General features: G+C 38.8%; 2 protein-coding genes across 4 annotated transcripts in view; one reads left to right on the forward strand and one right to left on the reverse strand.

Moving 5' to 3' along the window:
• fam117ba (family with sequence similarity 117 member Ba) lies at window positions 1–13,015 on the forward strand. Its single transcript, XM_017481733.3, has 8 exons — window positions 1–219; window positions 4,949–5,080; window positions 5,254–5,337; window positions 6,079–6,189; window positions 7,610–7,753; window positions 7,899–8,130; window positions 8,290–8,410; window positions 9,901–13,015. Exons 2-8 carry the CDS (start codon window positions 5,060–5,062, stop codon window positions 10,187–10,189), a joined length of 1,002 nt encoding a protein of 333 aa, XP_017337222.1. The 5' UTR covers window positions 1–219; window positions 4,949–5,059; the 3' UTR covers window positions 10,190–13,015.
• The window catches only part of ical1 (islet cell autoantigen 1-like), a 16,503-nt gene continuing 5,450 nt past the window's right edge, over window positions 12,524–23,576 (reverse strand). Inside the window, exons 6-17 of one of the 3 annotated variants that reach the window (XM_017481729.3) lie at window positions 23,345–23,468; window positions 22,317–22,515; window positions 21,003–21,128; window positions 20,408–20,506; window positions 20,228–20,313; window positions 18,889–18,938; window positions 18,736–18,801; window positions 17,968–18,186; window positions 15,731–16,030; window positions 15,088–15,189; window positions 14,899–15,017; window positions 12,524–14,595 (exon numbers count right to left, since the gene is read on the reverse strand). In XM_017481729.3, the coding sequence (XP_017337218.2) occupies window positions 14,902–15,017; window positions 15,088–15,189; window positions 15,731–16,030; window positions 17,968–18,186; window positions 18,736–18,801; window positions 18,889–18,938; window positions 20,228–20,313; window positions 20,408–20,506; window positions 21,003–21,128; window positions 22,317–22,515; window positions 23,345–23,468 (1,487 nt within the window). In that variant the 3' untranslated portion in view covers window positions 12,524–14,595; window positions 14,899–14,901. Of the gene's footprint in view, window positions 14,596–14,898; window positions 15,018–15,087; window positions 15,190–15,730; window positions 16,031–17,967; window positions 18,187–18,729; window positions 18,802–18,888; window positions 18,939–19,271; window positions 19,819–20,227; window positions 20,314–20,407; window positions 20,507–21,002; window positions 21,129–22,316; window positions 22,516–23,344; window positions 23,469–23,576 lie in introns of those variants that run through there. The other 2 variants (XM_017481732.3, XR_008397256.1) reach the window with 2 other exon arrangements.

The following is a 23,576-nucleotide window of genomic DNA, read 5'->3' on the forward strand; positions in this document are numbered from 1 at the left end:
ATCAGCAGCGCGGCGACGCCCATAGCAACCCTCTCACATCCTCCTCCTCCTCCTCATCCTCCTCCTCCCTGTTTTTCTCCCAGCAGCTGCTTACGACCGATTAATCCCTCTACATTTTAGCGATCTCCCTTAGCTGCACCCTGTCTTCCTTTCAGCATTGCGCTGTTTTTAGCCTATGTCTTCACAGCGCCATGAACATTTCCGCCGCATCTGCAAAAGGTAAGATCTAATCCTTTATTAGCTATAATCCTTCATTATCCTACTTCATTATATATTCTGCTAGCCTATAACAAATCTATCATTGTTGTTATTTCGGATATTATTGTCACTTAATATATATATATATATATATATATATATATATATATATATATATATATATATATATATATATATAATCTGTATTCCATGATTTGGGGACGATGCATTTCATTTGCGCTTGTTTTTAGTGTGTGTGTGTGTGTATATATGTGTGTGTGTGTGTTATTTTTTTTCATGCATATGGCGGCTCGTGCTGCAGAGATGTCACCGATGCAAATATCTCTCTTCACGCTACAATAAAATTCATTTATTTACATGCTTATATTCTTTACAACTCTGCTCACAACAGTCTACAACCTAATTTTCCTTCCTTTGCGTTTTATTATTAGCGCTTTTTTATTCCTATAGCCTATAGACGACCATAATAATACGAATTATTATAAGGAGCTGCAGCATCCGTGTGCGGCAGCGGACTGAACCATTAACGCCTCTGACAGGGGTGCGTTGTTTTTCTCAACTGCAACATTCAGTTTTCTAGGTGGTTTCAGTTCGTTTATATATTACTCTAATAGTGTACAAGTTCTTGAGGACACGAAAGTAAGCAACAAAAGTAAGTATTTTCGTATTTTCAATATTTAAGTCGGTAGTCATGTAATCTGTTTCCCCCCCTACTCCTGCGTTATTCATGTTTACAGGCACTAAAGCTGGGGTATAAATCCGCGATTTTGCTCAAAATAGTGTCACAGTTGCTGCTGATGGCAGGAGTGTTATTATCCCTTCTGCATATAGGCTGATCATCATCATCATCATCATCATCATCATCAAGTTGCTGTTGTTGATGTCATTTGCCCTTCATATAACCAGATATTAAAAATATATTTATTATTATTATTATTATTATTATTATTATTATTATTATTATTATTATTTTACATGTGAGGCAACACCATATAAGATATTAAAAGGTTTACCATTAAGACATCACTGCAGGACAATTAATGACACACCGAGTCACATTTGATGAAATTAGTCGTCCAAATATTGGCGGCATTTGAACACTTTGCCTAATTCAGATCCTACCAATCCATTTTCCATACCGCATATCCTGGAGCCTATCCCACGCACAAGGCCACCCCTGGAAGGGGTGCCAAGCCATTGCAGGGCCAAATCGCACATATATTCACACACTATGGACAATTTGGAAATGCTGATCTTTCATTTAAAAGCATACACTGTAAAAAACATTGGGTTAAAAAACAACCCAAATTGGGTTATTTTTAGCCCAATGGCTGAGTATTTACCTTATATTTATAAGACAGAAGACATTTTGGGTTAAACTAACCCATCAAGTTGAGTTGTTGATTTTAACCCAGCAAATCGGTTGTTTTTCAACCCAAAGGATGGTTTCATTTTATTTCATAAATGGGTTTATATTTTCATTTGAAAATGTCAAATATACCACATTATAATCAAATATGTCAACATGGTATCTCCTTTATTTATACACAGGAAGGTGTTCAGAAATGTATTGCTAGAGCTGCTAAAGTGGTGTTTACAGTATATATAGACTTTGAAGTAAATTACTCAAATAAGTCATATATTTAAGATGGAAATGTCAAATTTTGATCAAAAGGCGACATTTAAAACATCCAAAAAAACAACCGAATAACCAACTTATGATCAAGTGGGCATTACAAACAAGTAAGCCAAAGCTAACGAAGACATTGGTACATTTAATGTCATGTAAACTGGACCGTTATCGCACATTTCTGCTTTTTCTGGTGTACACTAATGGTTTTATGGATAAATATATTGATAAGAACCTTCACTCAATCATGTGTTCATTTTTAACACACCTACGTGTCTAGTTCAGGACAACACATTTTGTGTCGCGATTAACACTATCAGTGTGTTAGTACATTTCCACATAAAGATGTGTTAAAAAATAACAAAAAAATAACCCAGATCTTTTGTTTCTATGTTTTTCCCAACAGTTATCCTAAAATGCCATTTATTTTCATTCCAAAATTCTACTAAAATGCTCACAAAATAAACAAACAATTGCATGAAATTCAGGTGACATTTATTAAAATAATTAAAACATTTGACAGATGTAAGAATTGGAGTTGATGCATCTTCTTACAAATCCCCCTGCCATCTGGGAAGACAGGAGTCCCACTCCCTTCCATTTGAAAATCTGTAAAAGAGCAAAAAGAGTGTTGGTTAGTTGTTAGCTTCAAAATATAGACAAATGCCTTTGGGCTTTAACTGAGAAATTGCGTTATAAAATCCCAAATTGTGTTATTTTGGAAATGTGACCTCCACTCTGCTAATGAACAAAATGGCACTGTAGACTAACCAAGGAAAAACTAGCTAACTTGAGAATATTTATTTTCCAGCCTTTAGCACCGCACGGCCAATTTTTTTGCACAACCTAATCAAGTCATCCAACATTACAGAGATAGTGGAATGCATTACAACCTACTGTAAACCTCATCCTCTCTTTTTGTCACGTTAACTTTTGTGAAGAACTTGGCCTCGACATTACTGAGCTAGCTAAGTTCCTTTAGCCCCTGACTGTCTGCACCTGTTAAACAGCGTTAACCTTCACTGAATACATGAAGAAACACCTAACTCATCCTCCTAATGCTAATTACTACAGCTTGCCTTGTCCAAAACACTTGCTAAATGTAGTTAATGTTAACCCACCCTCTGTATTACATCATGGTGAATAGCTGTAATGCTACGTTATCATTAACTTTCAAAAAGGTAAAGGGAATGTCTAACATTACGGCGAGCTGTAGGCTAAAGTAATGTTATCAGCTCAGTTGAGCGTCTAGGTTGGCATCACTCATCCCTACTGGTGAAAGCATCCAGCTAGTTAACCTTAATTCTCAGCCTCAGAATAGATGTAGACCCAGAGAATTATAACCTCAGTCCATATTTCACAGTGAACCTAAACACATGATACTAGTAGTGTAACGCCAACACTAAGGAAGCAGTACAGGATATTCACTGTTGAAGCCGTTGCGATAGGTAAAGTTAATTATCACTTGCGCATTTACTGTTTTCCAATGAACACATTTTTGAGAGCTCCCTGCCTAAATATCACAAACTCGGCCAGGCATTTTCAGCAGCATTAATGCTAAATAGCGATGAAGGCTAACTTAACGGTGGTTTCCTCGCCACAGGACTCCGACTCTGCGGTCACATTCAAAAGGTCATAGCAACAAACATTAACTTTGAGGGGAGTTCAGAGTTGGATGATGACATCGGCAGAGCAGTCTGCAACATGACTGGACAGTAATTTAACACGTTGTGTTGGTCACTCGTGTGATATTTTTTCTTCTTTTTTTTAAAAACCCATTTATTGGATAATTGAATACATCATTTGTTGAAATAGTGTGCAGGATATTAACACATACTTTCTGTTTGTGTTTCTCCAAATAAATCTAAAAGTCTGTCCGTGTGAAAACTGCCACCTCCAGCTGAGGTGAATTCAAACAGTATGCGCTGAGTTGATTTGACCCAAGGAACTGGGCTGATGCGTCGGGGTGGGGGAGGGGTGCATTGACTCAACTTTCAGTGAAAATGATCCAGCCAGTAACCCAGTGATTGGGGTACACAAAACTACCCAAAACTGAGAAAATAACCCAATTAAACGTCCCAAAAGGCTCGACCCAACTTTTTGGGTAGAAGAAAATAACCCAGCATTTTTTTAGAATGCATGTCTTTGAAATGAGGAAGGAAACCGGGGTACATAACTTTAACAGTTTTTTTTCTTTCTGGCAAGAGAAAGAACTCATCAACTTACTGGTGTTATTATTATTATTGTTGCTATAAAAAGATGATTATAGTGATATATTCAGCTGAGATTACAATAAAGACTTAAAATAAATAAATAAAGTGACTCACACCAGAGGGGTTTATCAGCTGTAAACAGTCGTTTCCTCACCATCCTGTCTTTTTACTCTCTTGAAGTTAATACAACAAAAACCAAGTGCAGCTTGTCATGCTACCGAGAAACCACAAAAGCAAAAGTGTAAACTCCTCTGTCCTGAAGATCACTTCAGATGACTCAAGTCAGAAAACTTAAAGTTACAGCTTTACCTTTGACTGTTACAAAGCGCTGACAATGGAGACTCCTTCCATGAATGTTAAACGTCTCTTTACAAAAAGCATTCATCATAACAATGATTACAGACATTTACCAGTCTGTTTATGTGGAGCGTCTGCTGTACTATGAATGAGCTCAGATCAACAAGCATAAACAACCAGAATAATCTTAAGTGTCCAAATACAGTATGTCTATTATTTTCATATTTTTAAACATAATCTTTTTTTGGGGGGGCGGAAATGGTTTGCTTGAAAAGAGTGCTCGGGGTATCTTTACTTAAAATAAATGCCACTTAATGTGTTGTTTTCTAATGCAGTGAAATTCATACACAGAAAACGTTAAAATCCCCAGTGCTGAATTAACACCCTACAGTGTTTATATATATGTCCAGTGGGACACAAATGAACTCTGAATGTGTTAACACTCTGGGTGTAAATTTGTAAATGTCGTTTAAGTGTCCATATATTTTTTGGGGCCACTGTATTAGTATTATTAGTATTAGTGAACAATCAGAATCCAGAATTCCACAGCACTGTGGTTTAACACTCTCTCTCTTTCTCTGTACTTTAGCCACACCCCATTTTCACAGTCCTGAGTCTAGCTGAAAGAAAGGCCACGCCCCCCATCAGGACTCACCTGACCGATCAGGGAACTGGCAGCTCCGCCCACTCCGCCCTCTCGATGAGGGACAAAGCCACCCAGGTAGGCTGTAATGTTTATGACGCTGTTTATATGTTCGTCATTAATTAAAGCTCACAGAGAAACATTTCATGTTTTATATATATATATATATATATATATATATATATATATATATATATATATATATATATGATGTTAATTCCTACGTATTGTTCACCATCTCTCACCTGTAGACCCCCAGGGCCTGGGTAGATGAGCGCAGGAGGGGCTCCCACAAGCGATCGGCATCCTGCGGCAGCACCGATCAGCTAAAGGAGGTAAAGCCATAATCGATTCCTCCAGGCATCAAGATTCTATTCTGCATTAATCGCCGCAGTCACACTTTTATATTTTCATGCATTATTATGCATGCATGCAGTTTTTATTTAATTAAATATCTATTTTTCAAACTTTGCCATGTGATATATTATCCCAGGGCTGTCATATTGTGTAAGTACTGTGTTAATATACTATCAAAACGCACTCCAATTATAATTAATACAGTATATGAACACACTACTTACATTACATGGCTAAAAGAAGAACATGTGAATTAATTGTGGATTACCTTTTATTTTGCCTCTGAATAATGTTATGGATAAACACAGAAATGCTTATTTTATTGCATGATGGATGGAAATGATGATATACAGGGTGCCCGAAAAAAAACAAAAAAAAAAAACAAGAAGCACCATCTCTACCCTTTCATCCAATGTTAATGCAATTTTTTAACCTGGAAAGACAAAAATAAATATGAAAATAAGTATAAGTAAATAAATAAATAGACAAATACAAAACAACATGTATATGTAGTTTACCTCCAATTGGTTCTGGACACCCTGTATATAATACCGTATGTAATGTTCATGGTTTGAAATCAGCAGAAGGTTTAACAAGAAAGACAATGTTGTCTTTGATATATAAATAATCATTTTATCCAAAGATATTTCAACTCCAATTTTCTGCTGCTCATTTTTATTTTATGCACTTCATTGTATCTTTTTTTTTGCCGCTCCTAGATAGCAAAATTGCGGCAGCAGCTGCAGCGCAGCAAACGCAGCAGTCGCCATCGACGCGATAAGGAGCGCAAATCTCCCTTCAATGGCAACCATGCTATTATCCAATCACAGGTGAGTGTGAGTGTGTGTATGTGATTGTGAGTACCCACAATCATGACCTGACTATTATAATCTATCTGGCTGATGTATAGTTGAAGTCATAAGATTACATATGCCTTGCAGAATCTGTAGAATGTTACTAATTTAAGTTTAATTTCAATGTAATAATTTAAAAACTAAAAAGATTAGTTTTTAAAATTGCATACATTTTTTTAAATTTAGTGCTACCCTGAATAAGCTATTTCACATAACAGATGTTTACATATAGTCCACAAGACACAATAATAACTGAATTTACTCAAATGATCCAGTTCAAAAGTTTACACACGCTTGAGTCTTAATACTGTGTGTTGTTACCTGGATGATCCACGAATGTGTTTATGTTTTGTGATAGTTGTTTACGAGTCTCTTGTTTGTCCTGAGCAGTTAAACTGCCCACTGTTCTTCAGAAAAATCCTCCAGGTCCTGCACATTCTTTACTTTTCCAGCATCTTCTTCATATTTGAGCCCTTTCCAACAGTGGCTACATGATATTGAGGTTCCTCTTTTCACACTGAGGACAACTGAGGGACTCGTACATGACTATTACATAAGGTGCAAACGTTCACTGATGCTCAAGAAGGCAATACGATACATTAAGAACCAGGGGGGTGTAAACTTTTGAAAAGGATGATTGGTGAAAATGATTATTTTGTCTTCTGGAAAACATTTAAATATCTTATGTAGCTTCTGAAGGGCAGTACTAAATGAAAAAGAAGATCTTTAAACAAAATAATAACAATTTACACCTATCACCTTGTTCAGAAGTTTACACCCCCTGGCTCTTAATGTAGTCTTTTGCCTTATTGAGCATTAGTGAATGTTTGCATCTTTGTAATAGTTGTGTATGAGTCAACAACTATCACAAAACATAAAAACAGTTGTTGATCATCCAGGTAATAGCACACAGTATTAACAATCACGGGTATGTAAACTTTTGAACTGGTTCACTTGTGTAAATTCATTTATGTCATTGTCTCTTGTGGACTATATGTAAACATCTGTTATGTGAAATAGATTATTCAGGACAGCACTAAATAAAAAAACTAAACTAAATACAATTTTTAGGTGAAACATCTGTCGAGTTTTCTGACACCCCACTTTCCTGAGCATTTGTCCTACTTACACATCTCCTCTGAAACCTTCAGTGAAACGTCTCCGAGGACAGCAGCCTCGTTTAAAATGTGTCATGATGTCTAAAGTCATCAGCGCCTGATGAGTGACTGATGAGCTTTCGAGCCCTACTCAGTCAACAATACTACAGAAACGATAACATATTAGAATAATATAAAGCTGCGATTTGCCGGCTGCACTGTTGTTACAGAAAATTTGGCAACCGTCATTTCTTTAATCCTTCAATCATTAATCTGTCTGTCTTTCTCTCTCTGCACAGTCTCAGATGCCTAAAACCATCCTGATCCCCATCCCCATCTCCAAGTCCACTCCTCCTCGCTTCCGCAACAGCATTGAGGGCCTCAACCAGGAGATCGAGCGCATCATCATACGAGACACGCCAGAGCGAGATGAGGTCATCATTGTGAGTCACCTTGCTTTCTGGCAGACACTCGATGCTTTACATTGAGTTACATTGTTTACATGATTACGCTTTGGTTACGATGATGTAAATGAATAAGAGCAATGATGATGATGAGTGAGTGAACGTGTGTGTGTGTGTGTGTTAGCCGCAGGACGTTCCTGACGGACACCGTGCGCCCCCGCCCCTCCCTCAACGCAGCAGCAGCACACGCAGCATCGACACACAGACACCCTCAGGAAGAAGCCTGGGTGGTAACCGTAGCAACAGCAGCAGCCGGGCGGACTCGGTGTCCCCGTCGTACCTCAGCATCCTGAACGATGCGATGGGAAACAGTCCCCTAAATAACGATGACACACTCAACGAGAGCAGGGAAAGAGGTGACACACACACACACACAGAAACGATGGCACGGTTGAAGAATGTCATCTCTCATTCTTTTTTGCATCACGTTGTTGCTGGTGTGAAAGCAGGGTATCACATATACTGTACATATCTGTAAAAGTGAGAAAATGAAGAACTTTCTTCCATGTCTGTAGATCTGGGGCTGTACTCACCCCTGCCCAAGTACGCGTCCTCTCCCAAACCCAACAACAGCTACATGTTCAAGCGGGAGCCTCCTGAGGGCTGTGAAAGAGTCAAGGTCTTCGAGGAGAACCAGTGAGTAACATTTCACACTGCAGCCTCACTGGGTAAAGAAAACATTTATTTAATTAAATCTTATTCTATTGGCAGATGCTTCTTTCTAGAAAGTAATCCTTAAAACCTAATACTAGATACATTTAACTATAAGGTACATTAATAACTATTATTAAAATACTTACGTAGCAATAGCATAAGTAGCATTACGACTATTAGTAGTAATAGTAGTGTAAAGTAGTAATACTCATATTAGTATTCACAGTAGTAACAATAGTCATATAAATACTAGTAATAGTAGTAGTAGTAGTAATACTGGGAGTAGTGGTGGCTTGATGGTTAAGGCTCTGGGTTACTGATCAGAAGGTTGGGGGTTCAAGCCCCAGCACTGCCAAGATACTGCTGTTTTGCCACTGAGCAAGGCCCTTAACCCTCTCTGCTTCAGGGGTGCCGTATCATGGCTGACCCTGCACCCTGACCCCAACTTCCTGACATGCTGGGGTATGCGAAGAAAACAATTTCACTGTGCTGTCATGTATATGTGATCAATAAAGACTCATTATCAATAATAGGAGCAATAGCAGTAGTGGGACTAGTCCTACTAGTAGTAATAGGAGTACATTTACATTTACATTTATTCACTTAGCAGACGCTTTTATCCAAAGCGACTAACAAATGAGAAAAGTACAAGCAAAATAGAGGTAGTAATAGCAGCAGTAGTAGTAATAGGGGTAATAGTCCTTGTAGTAATACTGTTACTTGTAGAAACACAGAGTAATAGCAGTAATAATAGCAATAGTGATTGGAAAAGTTATAGTAATAATAGCAGTAGTAGTAATAGTAGTCATAGTGATAGGGGTAATAGAGGTAGAAATACTACTAGTGGTAGTACAAGGAGTAATAGCAGCAGAAATTGGAGCAATAGTAATAGAAGTAATAGCAGCAGCAGTATTAATAGGGGCGGCTGTGGATCAGGTGGTAGAGCGGGTTGTCCACTAATTGTAGGGTTGGTGGTGACTAGACATGCCGAAGTGTCCTTGGGCAAGACACTGAACCCCAAGTTGCTCCCGATGGCAAGTTAGTGTCTTGCATACTGTGTGAGTGTGTGTGTGAATGGGTGAATGAGACACAGTGTAAAGCGCTTTGTATAAATTTAATAGGAGTAATAGTAGTTGTAGTAGTAATACTGTTACTTGTAGAAACAAGAGTAATAGCAGTAATAATAGCAGCAGTGGTAGGAAAAGTAATAGTAATAATAACAGAAGTAATAGCAGCAGTAGTAGAAGTAATCACAGTATTAACAGCTGCTTAATTTCAGGGCCCTCTGCACTACAGTGAAAACATTGTATCTGTGAATGGAGCTAATTTCTAGGCTAACAAACACAAGATAAAGAAATTAGCCAGAACAGTTGCATGACCATGTTGTGAATCTTTGAAACGATATGATTATTCTACCGCTTTAGTGTGATTTGATTCACTGCATAAGCTAATTGTTCTGTGTGTTTGTTCAGGCCCAGGCCTCTGCAGGAGATCCCTCCGTACCTGTGTCCAGACCGGAACAAGGTGAACTTCATCCCCAAGAGTGGCTCTGCGTTTTGCCTCGTCAGCATCCTGAAGCCTCTGCTGCCCACACAGGAGCTGAGCTTCCGCGGTGGCATGACTTACCGCAGTCTCTCTCCCTCACTCGTCCCTCTGAGCGGGGTCGGGGTGCGCAGCCTATCCCCTTCCCTCGGCCCCGTCCTGACACGAGGACGCCAGTCCCCTTGCCTCCCACGCCATCTGGAGGAACCTGAGGGTTAGATTTCCTCCAGGATCTCCACCAGTCGAGGAATTTCATAGCCTGCATCATTTCCAAACAGACTCGTTTCCTCATTCGATCCAAAATCTCAAAGCTGTGACCGCATCAGGGCTCGATTTGTTGCACCGATCCAAATCGCTAGCTGAAGCTTGAATGTGAGATCGTTAACATGATGCTACTGTGTCTTTCTTTTACTGTCAGCCAGGGATTCGGATGAAGTGGTGAAGTGTACGTGTGTAGTGTTTTTTTTTTCCTTCTTCTTTTACTTACTTTGTGTTTTATCACAGTTGACCATCAAAGCCTTTGAAGAGCCAAGGTTCCTTGTACATATCCCTCTAACTTTTTTTTTGGACTGTCAGAAGAATGTGGGACTCCAGTGTGTTGTGTGTATGTACAGTATGTGTGTGTTATGAGTAGTTAACATGCACAGAGAAAAAAAAAATGTAGCTAATAACAGGGACGGACGGAAAAAAAAAATCCCGATCCCATGCCTGATACTCACTGTCTGTAGCAGCATAATACCTCTCCAGGGGTCTCATTTATTACATTCATTATACATTCAAGAGTGTATAAAAGTCTTTCTGAATTTATTACAAAAACTAGTATTTATAATAAAAAACAAAACTTTGCATACACACAGTTATACCCAATGAATGAGAACAAATATCAATACCCTGTATATTGCTCCACTTGAGCACAGTCATGTTTGCATAAAAAAAGCCCCCCGCCCAATTTACCATATATGGTAAACAACTTCCTTGAGTTAAAGCATTTTGTCAAAAACAAGCAAACTCCAGATGATGTGAAAATACAATTCTGTTAAACAAAAAAAGAGTCTGGACCACCAGATCAGAGAGGGTAGTTTTGTTTTTTAAATTAATTTTAACTTTTGTGTAGACCGAACAAAACTAAATGAATTTGAATGAAATTTTAAAAAAGACTTTTTTTTTAATTTATTTATTTTTTTAACGATTCAGCAGGTTTGCGATCTCAAATGTTTGACCACAGCTCTGTCGAATTCCTTTGGTAAGGTGACATTTTCTTTAAGGAGACATTTATCTAATATTTACGGAAGGAACAGTCAGAGGTAAATCTGTAAAGTTTACACTTTGTGGTTTCGTACTAACACGATAAGCTACGTTGGGTTGGGTTTTTTTTTTTTCAACTTCAAGACAGAGAAAAAGAAGGTCATGACTCTTTACGGCTGCTACGACATAAGTGATAACAGGACTAGAAACAGATTAAAAGTATGATGCGGTCTACCTTTAACGAAGGAAAATTATAGTTGCTGTGGAATAAGAGGAATAAAATTCTTCAGTACACACGCCACACACTGTCTGCATGCACCATCTGTAAATGAGACCCCTGGTTCCTGATTTACTCCAGTGTATAAAAAAAATCGTCACTTTTCCCTTCCTCGATCATACGCTTTATATGAAGCTGCAGGTGAAACAAGAGGATCTGGTGCTATGTAATGTTAATTGTACTGTTCTTGTTTTGGGCTGAAATGGGAAGAGAGCGGATTTTATGATCAGTGTTGAGTGGATACAATTTGACAAATATGGCAGAGGAGAAAGAAAGAAAAAGATGTTTCCATTCAAATGTTTTGCAAAATTGTTGGAAAGTAACTAATGTAACATCATTTTTTAGGAGATAGTACTTAGCTCATTTTTGTGTACAATTAGAGACTAAATTTAAACATAATTAGAAATAAAAGTACATCATAGATAACGTGCAATGATCTATAGACAGTGTTTGGATACCAGTTACAGGAACAAGAACTTTGAGAATGCTGATTTCTTTTTCATTTAAATTATATTCTTTTTTTTTTTTTAAAATGGAGTGAAGCTCAGAAATATATATTATATGATGGATGAACGCAAGTTTTAAAACAAGAAGGTGGTTTTCCTAGACAAAAATCCAGTAGAGTTGGAAACATGTGGATGGAAACGGCATCTCTGGAGATAATCTGAGAGGAACCGTAGCATATTTATACTGTAAATGAATTCACGCATCATACTGTGAAGCTCACCTTTCTTCCTTTAACAAGAGTTAGACACGAGAGGGAAAAACATGTGTACTGCCTTAAAAATACCTAAATATTTAAATTAGAATATTCAATTTAAGTGGCTGTTCTTACCACACAAACAAGCCAAATGATGCCTCTAGCACTGTTTCTGTGTGTGGATCGTCTTCGGGATCAAAAGCTACGTCCTAAAAGCCTTCCATCAGGAAAATGACTTCCTGAAAAATTTGTAAAATATACAAACAAACAAACAAAAAAAAAACACCAAAAAAACAAACAAAACAAAAATGAAACATCTGAACCAATCTGGTCAAATACAAGGAGTTTATTTATTTATTTTATCGTCTGGTCGGTTGTCACTTGAGTACAGTCACTGTAAAGATCTCATCTGTTCATAATGTTGTAAATTGTTACATGATCAGTTGGGGGGGGGGGGGGGGGGGGGATCATTACTTGCATAAAATAAATCAAGTCAAATGCAGCCATGTGTGGTGCAGGGTACATTCTTTATGCTTGTGAAGTTAAAAAGGTTTTAAAAACAATGAAATGTGCAAGGCAATATAGAAATCTTTTTTTTCTTCTTCACATTATTACATTTCAGAAAAAAGTATTGGTGTGTGCATTCAGGCATGAGTGGAATGTAAAGTTGTTTTATCAGTTTGCATACATTCGTGAAACAAATGAATAAGAATACAAGAGATCGGTAGAGTTCAACCAATAGGTGCCAATACATTTACAAATGTTAAACAACCACCCCAACCCCACCCGCAAAAAAAAAAAAAAACAAAGGTCAGACATGAATGATTGATATATTCACATATGGGTGGAATCAGATGTGTGGTTTGAATAAAAGCCTGCAGCTGTAGGCCTTATATGAAAGTAAAATATTTCCATGCAAAAGTTTGTGCCCCTTTATTTATTTTTGTATTTTTATTATGATTAATACTGTTTTTAATTGTTTGGCCATTTTGCCAAATAGCTTACCTCTCCCCATCAAATAGATTGCTAACAGCTAGCATGTGCATGTTTTCCGCTTATTCTACGTCACCCGGAGAGCAGTGCTATCTGCCCTCTTCCGCATACATGAGCTCACGGAGACACATGATTGGTCGATAACGCTCAGATTGACAGGAGTAACGCTATCCCTTCCACCCAAACAGCATAGAATTTTCCCAGTATTGTTCTCTTGGACACTAATCTACTTACACTCGCTCTCCAGAAGACAGAAGACAAAAAGGAAAAAAAAAACCTTATATAAACCTCTTTATATAATATACTATTACTATATATTAATTACATGTGATAATTCACAGATGAATGAACTAAATACATGAAATTCAATTTCTTTACCATATCATTTTATTTAGTGACGAGGTGGCACCAACTTTTGAACCTAACTGTATAGGTTGCTGGAGATCTTGTGGTGGCAAATACCAAATTCAGATATAATACAAAATTCAACACACACACACACACACACACACACACACACACACACACACACACACACACACACCCCTTTCCATCCAGTTAACCACTTAAACTTCATGTACTCACCTTAAAGCAGGTTAATTGAATTGAAAGGTTAATAAATATAAGAATCTCTCATTTCCAAAGCAAATACTGTGCAACAACACACGAGTATACATATATTTGTTGTTTTATATCTTTTATTTAAAGCCACAACCAGGGACCTGTGATATTTTGTTTCTGGCCATGAATTTGTGATTAAATATAGGCCAAAATATATGATTTTTATTATTTTTTTAACACCCATGCTCATAATCAGAAATCCCTGATTCTAGCTTTAATTTTTTATAGCCAGTTTTCTTCCAGTTTTACTTGTGTCGTCAACCCCCCCGCCACCCTTGTAGTTGTGTATAGGGTAGCGAGCCTAGCATTCAGACAGACGGACGGAGACCTGTCTGTAAAATAATCTACAGCTGATTAAAAATAAACGTTTCCGACTGGGTAAGCGTTTCTCGTGTGATTATTTACAAAACATGTATAGCTTGCTAACCGGTGTAGAATACAATCTCCAAACACCTTAATTTCCCCTCAGTGACTCTTCATCCTTATCGTAAACTTTCAACCTCCATCACAAGATTCATATTGAATATATAGTGCAGGCTTCATTAAAAAACTATTTTTTAAACCCACGTTGCTGAGGAAATGTAAAGCGGATTTGCACTCACTCTCTCTCTCTCTCTCTCTCTCTCTCTCTCTCTCTCTCTCACACACACACACACACACACACACACACACACACACACAGAGATAACGGCTGATCCATGTTTTTCCGGATCCATCCTTGGCTCAATGGGACTCAGCACAAAGAATATCCAGCTGTTTTTTTTTTTCCTGTACAGTGACTGAGGAAACCTGATAAAAAAGAAAAAAAGAAAAAAACCCACAAACACATTTTATAACTTATAAACATACATACATTGTATACACACACACACACACACACACACACACACACACACACACACACAATGATTAAAACATGAATTAAATACTCCATGTTAACAGCCTGTAGTTGATTAGTGATTATTAATGCCACAGCATTCTAAACAATTAAAATTTTTATTAAAGAACTTTTTCTCCACTTGCATTTATAGTTATTAAACAAAACAAGTCAGCTCCTGTTCAGATAGTATGCAAGTTCATACACACACACACCCCTCAGGCGTTAAGCAGCTCTTCATCGTTTCGTCCGATAGCGTCGGGGTTGGAAAGAGGGTCCAGGTCAGCGAAAATGTTAAACCACGCAGACATGTCCCGAGCTCCACCTTTAGGAGCTACAGACCATAACATTATGCATTATTCAAACATGAAATAACTTTTTTCTATCTCTAAAAGCGTACATACCGTTATCCAACATTCTGGAGCTGTTCTGCGCAGCCGGGACCTGACCCGGAGTGGGCGGAGCTGGAAGGGGAGGGGTTTTAAACATGGGAGGAGTCATCCATCCTGATTAATAAGGAGTGAAAAATGGAATGCAAGTTAACAGCAGTAGCAGGGTTTATTTTATACTGTTTTTAATGCTTTTTTTTTGCTTGAAATACAAACTAAACAGATCGTTAATACAGTGAGAAATCAAAAAGTAAAATAATTCCGTTAAATGATACTATACTGACTTTTACAGAGGTTTATTCGTCATTTTATTACCGTGAAAAATGGTAATGCCAATGGTACCAAATATAACGGTTTAGAGCTCTAAAATGTATATTAAAAATAAATTTAATTAACTCATCACAATTAAAACATACTTTAATATTTCATTAGTAAATTAATTGATTTGTATACGTAGGTAACAATTTTAAAAACATTAGCTGATGTCAGTTATATTTTATATGGTTTTAAGGCAATAAGTAGTTTTACTACAAATAAAATATATACTGTATCCTACAGAAATGAGAAATAAATACCAAGATGGATTCAGATGCAGAAGAACTTCTTTATAATTCCAGAACTAGGTGGCAGTGTGTGTGTGTTTGTTGTGAATTCTAACCGGTGGTGCTGATCCCATGGTCAAGGAGCTGTGAAGGCAGGAAGCCGGTGGGACTCGGAGGCTGTGAGGGAGAGCGAATTGGGGCGGTGCTGCTTGCTGCAGCAGCGTTTGTGGAGCAGGGGGCACTCGCAGGGGCCTCAAAGCAGCCGAAAGCGTCCTGCCACGCCTTACTGAAGTCATCTGTTCCGCTGGAGGCTCCAGGACTCAGCAGATCCTGCAGGAAGTACAGGTCACCTCGTTCTGCCTCTTCCTCCTCCGGGCCAGTGTGTGGCACGAGACCCGAGAGCAAATCCCTGCCAACTGGAGTGACAGAAACAAAAAAGTCTATTAAAGAGAAACTCCGACAGACTGTATTCATGATGTCGGACCCAGATTTGCCTCACTGGCTGCTGGACACCATGACCTAACCATACTCTGATAGAGACTTTTGGTTATCTTAAATACTCACAAATACTTTTACTCCGGCTATTTGCAATGTGTTACGTTGGCATCTTTGTTTTTGCTCAATGTGTTATTTTTATAAATGGGGAGGTTTTAGGGGCATGGTTTTGCGGGAGGGTTGTGTATGGGGGTGTTAAGCTGATTAACAAGTTTAGGGCGCCGTGTGTGTGTGCTAACGTAAAAGTGTCCAAGTTGATTTATTTATTTTTAAGCACTATATTCCATCTTTTTCTTTGATTGTTTAAAATACAATTGGTGCTGAAATCAGAGACAGCTGCTCAGAGAATGATGTCGACGCAGACATGGAAAACTTTTCGATGTAAAACGGAAAATCAAATAATTATTTTTTTATTTATTTTTTTAAATCAACACATCCCACATACATCTCCCTCTCTGAAATAAAAAAAAAAACAACCTTTTCCTGGACTGTTAGCATAATAAAAATCCAACTGAAGTATCAAACGCTTCAGTGTTAATCAACACAGCCTTTTATTACAAATGCGCACATTGTCAAGATTCAGACATGACCAAAATAAGTATTGTTCAAGTAATAAACGTAGAAAGGAAACTCTCAGCAGGCAAGAAGCAAAGAAAGAAGTGGAAAAAGAACATGTCCTAGATGCCTCCAAATGAGGACAGAATATATTTGAAAAGCAGATGATTCTAGAAAAGGATCTAATAAAAGAATATAGTCATCCAAAATGAGAGTTTTCAGACAGAGGAAGCTTGGACATGAGCAAAAGAGCCAGCGTGAGGAAATCTAAACTGAAGAAGTGGGAAAAGTCAGAGAACTAGTGTTTAAACAGAATGCTTTAAAGTACATCTAAAAGCATTGCTTTAAACCACAAAAATTAAGTAAAAGTCCCCATGAAATCAAAAGAGAAGATTTTTGGGTTTTAGCATGAACATGTCAGCCTTAAGGTTATCTATAAGCTAATGCGCTCCAAAACAATGACAAAATTCGCATTTAGAAGATATATACACAATCAAAATTTACAGTCTCGCTCTACCACCAATATGGATCAACATGATGACGACGACATCGTTCTGCACTTCAGCTTCTCATCAGATTTTCTGTCCAATCAAATGCTCTCTAGAATCTGAATTGTCCCGCCCGCAACATTACAAACATCCATGCTGCTAACGGTCAAGTACAGCTTAGCCCGGGCTGTGAGGCAAGCTAAGAGCTATTGGCTATTTTAAAAGGGGGAGAAGCCACTCGAAACATCCTGCCCTGACTTCCTATTTCAGTAGAAATTACGTCAACACATCGAATAACACTACACCTTTCAAGGCACTTCAAATAATTAACTGACCGAGGAAAAATCTCAAAAACTCATTAAAAATTCCAGGATCTAAGAATATACATTTGATGCAAATTAGACATATTTGCTTCTGGAAACTTCCACACACTTCACCATATCAGCAATTACATGGTTTTTAAATCTGATAATGCATAAAATAGAACAAGCATATTCACATAAACCAACAATCTGCAGCTGCACTACTGTCAGACTCTACATCCTGAAAAAAAATGACATATCGCACATGATTGGTCTACTGCCTTGGAGCTTATTTAGTGACATCACAAGCTGAGTAAGTGCTGGGGAAAAAGTGAATTTAGTGCAAATACTAATCATATGAACAGAATAAGACATTTCTGAATACAGGGGTACTTTAAGGAGAGTTGGATCCTGCTTTTCGGTGCAGAGAGAAAGACAGATTTGGAACAGTGGAAAGGGATTAAAAGTGAAGGCAGGTCTGAGGGCAGAAAAGGAAGCTGACTGAGTTTATACCCTTCTCAGACAGTGGTCTAGTGACAAAGGACTCCATGCTTTGCCCCTGAGACACGTCCCACTGGACCGCAGAGGGCAGTGCGGTCGCTGGGTGGCTCTGAGGCTGTGGTATAGGCAGAGTTGGGGTCATGGCATGGCTCAGGGTGGGGTCAGGGTTCATGACTAAGAGGTCATCATCCGTGGTGATTGTTCTGACGGGGCCCGAGAGCTCAAACAAAGCTGCAGCACAAATGGGGCAAATACAGAATACTGTAACATCTAGTCAATAACCTCCGTTTTACTCAGTTATGCAAACATTACTGAACAACAAAGCCAATTTAAAAACAGAACATCAACAATGTGGACGTTTTTCATTTTTGGGAAAGTTGATGATTAATTTAATTTAGCTATACAAATGTAACCTACTTTAAGCTTTAATATAATAGTATAATAATAAAAAATGCTTCAACAAACACTAGTGCTAATATTACGTATATAAACCCCAGAAGGTGAACATTTTGTTGCTAGTTTTATTTTCATTTATACATCCACCACCAAAATTGATTCCTATTCACTATATATGCTCACTATGCAGGGTATAACGTTATGATAACTTGCTTTTTGGTTGTATTTTAATGCCATCTGACAAAATCGGCACTCAAAGCTTTCTTCATTTTCACTAAAGTCTTTGTCAAAAAGTATTGGCACCACAGATAAGTTTACAAATTATGTTACAGATATTTGTTTTATGATTTTTTTAATAACAGAGCACTAAAGCGTGACACTTACCCGAGTCTAAACTTGCTGGTAAAGAGCTGTCAGAATCTCGGTCCTGATCAAAACCTGCAAGGGAACCTGTACCAGAAGAACAACATTTCGTCTCATGAGGTACTCATTGTAAAGGCTTTTAGAAACATTAGAAACAGTCTGAGCGATACGTACCAGCTTCAAGCGCTGATTTTCCAGTCTTTTCCTCCTCCAGTGACACAAGTCTGTTTAAAGAAAACAAAAAAATAGATGGTTTAATCTCTGGTTTGCACACTGAGGGACATATAGGTGGCTATTTCAATGTTTTGATGAATAAACAAGTGGATTTATGGTCATCTGACAGTGTTATGAGTAAGCAGTTGGCAAAAGAGACACAAAATCTACTTTATCTGGAACACACAGCCAAACACTGTTCAAGTGGTGTCAATGTTTCTTTTAACCTAATTCTTTTAAACCAATCCCTGCCTGCAGGGAGCATCTCAGAGACATGTAAACACAGACGCTGCATCTTTGCATCACAATATTAAATTATTTGTGGTTCTTTTTCATCATCTCACCTCTGCCAGATGTGTTTGTCTCGCTAGACAGGTTAGCTGCATCACTTGCTGCAAGCTGCCCACGCTCGCACTGCTCGTTAGGCTGCCCGCCTTCTCTTAAGGACCCCCCCTACGGCTGCCCGCCTTATGGACTTGACTGAGCTTGGTGCTTCGCAGCCATGGAGCATACTACACTGGCTTCAGTTTCGGCCAGGGATAACGAGTCTCATGCCTGCTCAGCTTTTGGGGAGTCTCACTTGATGTCACTAAGACCCGGGCAGCTCACTCTGACTAGGAGTAGGCCCCTCATAGCCTTCCTCTCTTATGCCCTCTTCTCTATCTTGAAGCTTGGGCTGTAAGGCTTTGCTTATTCATGTCACCAGCATGTCCTTCATGTTCCGCCTGAGTACCACTATCACCTTCGTGCACGGTGTTACTAGGCATGTCATTTTTGGATGCGTCAAGCACCACCTATCTAGGTGACCATCCCCTGGCTTACAGGGCCTCACTGTGAGTGTGGTGAGCAAACGGGGAATTGTCACATTTCTCCCATAGGTGGATCTCGAACCTGAGATGATGAAAGAGAACAATAGGTTACTGTCCATAACCCCGGGTTCTCTGAAACATTGAGTGAAGAGATCCTCCAAGTTTGCCCTGTTTGCCACATGAGAAGCAAATTTGCTCACGGAGGAAGAGGAGCGCATGAAGGTCATTTATGCCCTTGCCTGCTCTTACCTGACATTGGACACGCACTCCTGTCTATCACAGCCAGACTTGGTGCAATTGGATGCTTCTACAGAGGTGAGGTACGGATGTCTTTCCTATAAGTGGATCTCTTCACTTGATGTTTCAGAGAACCGGGGTTATGGAAAGTAGCTTATGTTTTTTTTTTTTTGCCATGCCTGTAATTCTACAGTGATACCAATCAAAAAATCTGAGGAAGGATGAGTCCTGAGTGTGTACTTATATTTGCTCACTTGTCTGCATTCATTTCCTTTTCTTTATCCTTGTTGTCCTCCAGTGACGGACCTTCCAAAAGGTGCTCCAACGGGTCCCGTAACTCCTGCACACACACATTAATGAAGCTCATCGATATCACGGATACACACTGCACTTCAGACAGCATCTCATGATTGCAGGTTTGCCCTAAAACAAACCTTCAGGGTGGTGAAGTTGTATGGCACGTATCCCTTAAAGGCTTCGTGGATGCCAGACATGATGTTTGCTGTCTTCTCCCAGAACTGCAGGAGTGTTGTCTAAAAGAGAGAGAGAGAGAGAGAGAGAGAGAGAGAGAGAGAGAGAGAGAGAGAGAGAGAGAGAGAGAGAATCACACTTGGCACAAACATGCCCACATACTGTGAGAACAGGCTATAAATAAAATATTCATTTATAGAAACAGACCAGAGAGAAAAAGTGAGAAATATGGATGGAGAGCAAACAGAAAGAGGAAATTAATGAGTGCATGCATGGTTCCTGAATTAATTGGTGAATCAGTAAAACAGTGAATGAAAGAATCAGATCATCAGTGGATGAATCAATGGATTATTAAATGAAAGAATTGGTGGATGAATCAGAGAATCTGTGGATGGAATCAGTGACCCAGTGAATGAATCAGTAAATGCATGGTTCATGAATGAACCAGTGAAAGAATCAATCTGTTAAATAGTGAATCACTGAATGAAACAATAAAACAGCAAATGAAGGAGTGAAAGAATGAATCAGTGTATGAGCAAATCAGTGCGGTACAAATACCTGGTAAGTGCAGAGGGAATGAGAGAGCATGTTGCAACGACTTGCCCCCAGCATGTCCACTTTCTGACACACATCATTATTCAGCTTATCAAAGTGCACCTTTGTTCCCCTCACCTGTGCCTGCACCTATACACAGACAGACAGACAGACACGTACAGTATGTGCTTTAAATTGTATAGCGAGACAGTTTTTGATACTAGGTGGGGGTGTGAGAGAGTAGGTTCTCCTTTCAGTGGTATTAAAATAAAAAGCACCATCTCGTCCAAGTGTAATTATACCACATTCATTCTGTTAAGAAACAGCTGAAGCTGAATATGTCACAGCGAAAGTTATGGTGTCATAAAATACAAGAGCCACTCATGTTCCTAAATACAAATCAAGGTCCGGGAACACTGATGTACCCAAAGAAAGGGAGGAACATTTAGTATTTGGGTTGTTCCTAATTTGACTTCTTTTTTTTGTTGTACAAATCCACCATCACCCAATTTATGATTCAATATAGGGAAAAAATTCACAAGCTTTAAAGAAATACGTTTTGGGTGACTTTATAAAAAAATAAATAATAATAATTCAAAGTGTTAGTGAATATTTAGCATCAACATATAAAAATTCTAGCATCAACACAGACACGTCTTTGTGCATCAGTCTTCCTCAACCCAGACAAACCTCTAATGTGTCTGACACAGTGTGTGTGTGTGTGTGTGTGTGTGTGTGTGTGTACTGGGTGATGGCAGGTTTCGATTACTCTGTCCTTTGTACACCTACCGGCCGATGAGGATATCAGAACCCAGCTACGGAAGCCCTCCCCCTCAAACCACCACCCTCGACCTATTACCAGGAGTTCAGCCACAGATATTCGACACTACCCAGCTTTGCTTTCTCTTTAAACCATCTTGCTCTCACGCAATATTTCTCCCAATCTGACCTACGACCAGTGTCTTCTTATACCACGCATATGCCTTGTTTAAATGCTTAAACATCAACAACATAATACTTAAACAAATGCTAATATATAATGGAGTTGTACTGACTTCCTGTGGACATAACACATAATGCTACGCAAACGGTGAATTCAGTACTTGAATACTGCCACCTATATGGTGTTAACCGGTGTCCACTATATCTTATACACCTGCTGACACTCAATTCTCTTATTAAAGTCATGAAAAGCAGAATAAAAAAAAAAAGAAAGAAAAAAAAAAGCTTTTAGCCGCTAAAATGTCGCCTCCGTTTTTGAGATTGCCGTAAAAGCACCCCAAACAATGTCGAGGGTGCCGATACTTCAACCTCGTTGAAAATAGAGAGAGTGTTGACCTTGCGGAACTTCTCCAGCTGTTTATAGGTGTCGGGATCCAGCTCCTGGGAGACGTCCTTCATCCAGAGCAGAGCACCGCGGTACTCCGTCCTCGCCTTCTCCATGCGGGTCACGGTCAGCAGCGTGTCGGCAATGGCCCTCCTCCGAAACGTCTCCATCTCTTGCTCCATCCGCTGCAGCGGGGCACAAAGAGCCAACCTGCACCCAGAGGGGGTGAGGGGCAAACATCAGACTGAATACAGAATACATGTGCTCTTATAGAAAAATAATCAACGACTGGGTGGTGTGTTACTGAAGCTACCCTTAACATCCCCAAGTTGACTATTTTCCACAAATTATTTAGCAAGCAAGCTCATTTAACCCTCAAAGTCCGAAACCGCATGCGGCTAATGATAACTGTTGTTCTAAAATGTTTAGTAACTTTTGAACCGCTAATCCAATCTCTATGATTTAAAAAGTCCCGGAAAGTGAAGATTCTCAGCTTTTCATGTGATAGAAATTAACATTTACCTCCCTGAACTTTTATGGACACATCTACATTATCTCTAAATAAAATACCTTTTTTTCATTGGGAAATCACCAAGAAAAATATTATAATAGATGGCTATAACTTGCTAAGGGAATGTTAGTTGAAGACAAAATTTAATTTGGAAGTCTAAAACATCCAGGTATAACTTTCTAAGGGGAAAAAACCCCCAAACTTCAGGAGGTTTTGTTTGAATTCACATTAAAAAAAAACACCAAATTGTTTCTGGCATTTTTCTAAAAATTCTGCATAATTCATCCATTCTCAGACAAAAAAATAAAAAAATTGGGACTTTAAATGAGCAAGATTGAAAATGAAAATTATCCTGTTTAAAATGATATATGGCACTTGATGATGACTGCTAGAATAGGTTAGAAAAAGAAACAAATAAAAAAATACAGGAGAGTCAGATTTCCAAAAAATCGATCTAGGTCTTTAAGGGTTAATGTCATCCTGTTTAAAATGGCTGAGGCAGTTCTGTGTGCGAGTGTGTGTACATACCTCTGTTTGGCGGAGGTGCACAGGGCCTTGCTCGTGGCATTCATCATGCTTCCCGCTTTAGTTTTGTCATGCTCGGCCTGGAAGCGCAGGAACAGTCCCAGCTCGTTCTCCTCCTGAGACAGGCCTGCAGGTCAAAGGTCAGGCATGTGACGACTTACTTCTATACTACTTTCATTTTGGGCGTCCCTTCCTCACTAATATATGATATGATAGCACTTGAGGGTGCAAAAAC

Source organism: Ictalurus punctatus, chromosome 12 (assembly GCF_001660625.3).
Source record: "Ictalurus punctatus breed USDA103 chromosome 12, Coco_2.0, whole genome shotgun sequence".
Taxonomy (NCBI): Eukaryota; Metazoa; Chordata; class Actinopteri; order Siluriformes; family Ictaluridae; genus Ictalurus; species Ictalurus punctatus.

Excerpts from the sequence above, each read along its gene's own strand:
- fam117ba (XM_017481733.3), top strand. The coding sequence starts at position 5,060 with ATGAGGGACAAAGCCACCCAG. Across the intron at positions 6,190-7,609 it reads ATGCTATTATCCAATCACAG|TCTCAGATGCCTAAAACCAT; the intron begins GTGAGTGTGAGT and ends CTCTCTGCACAG. Across the intron at positions 8,131-8,289 it reads CAACGAGAGCAGGGAAAGAG|ATCTGGGGCTGTACTCACCC; the intron begins GTGACACACACA and ends CCATGTCTGTAG.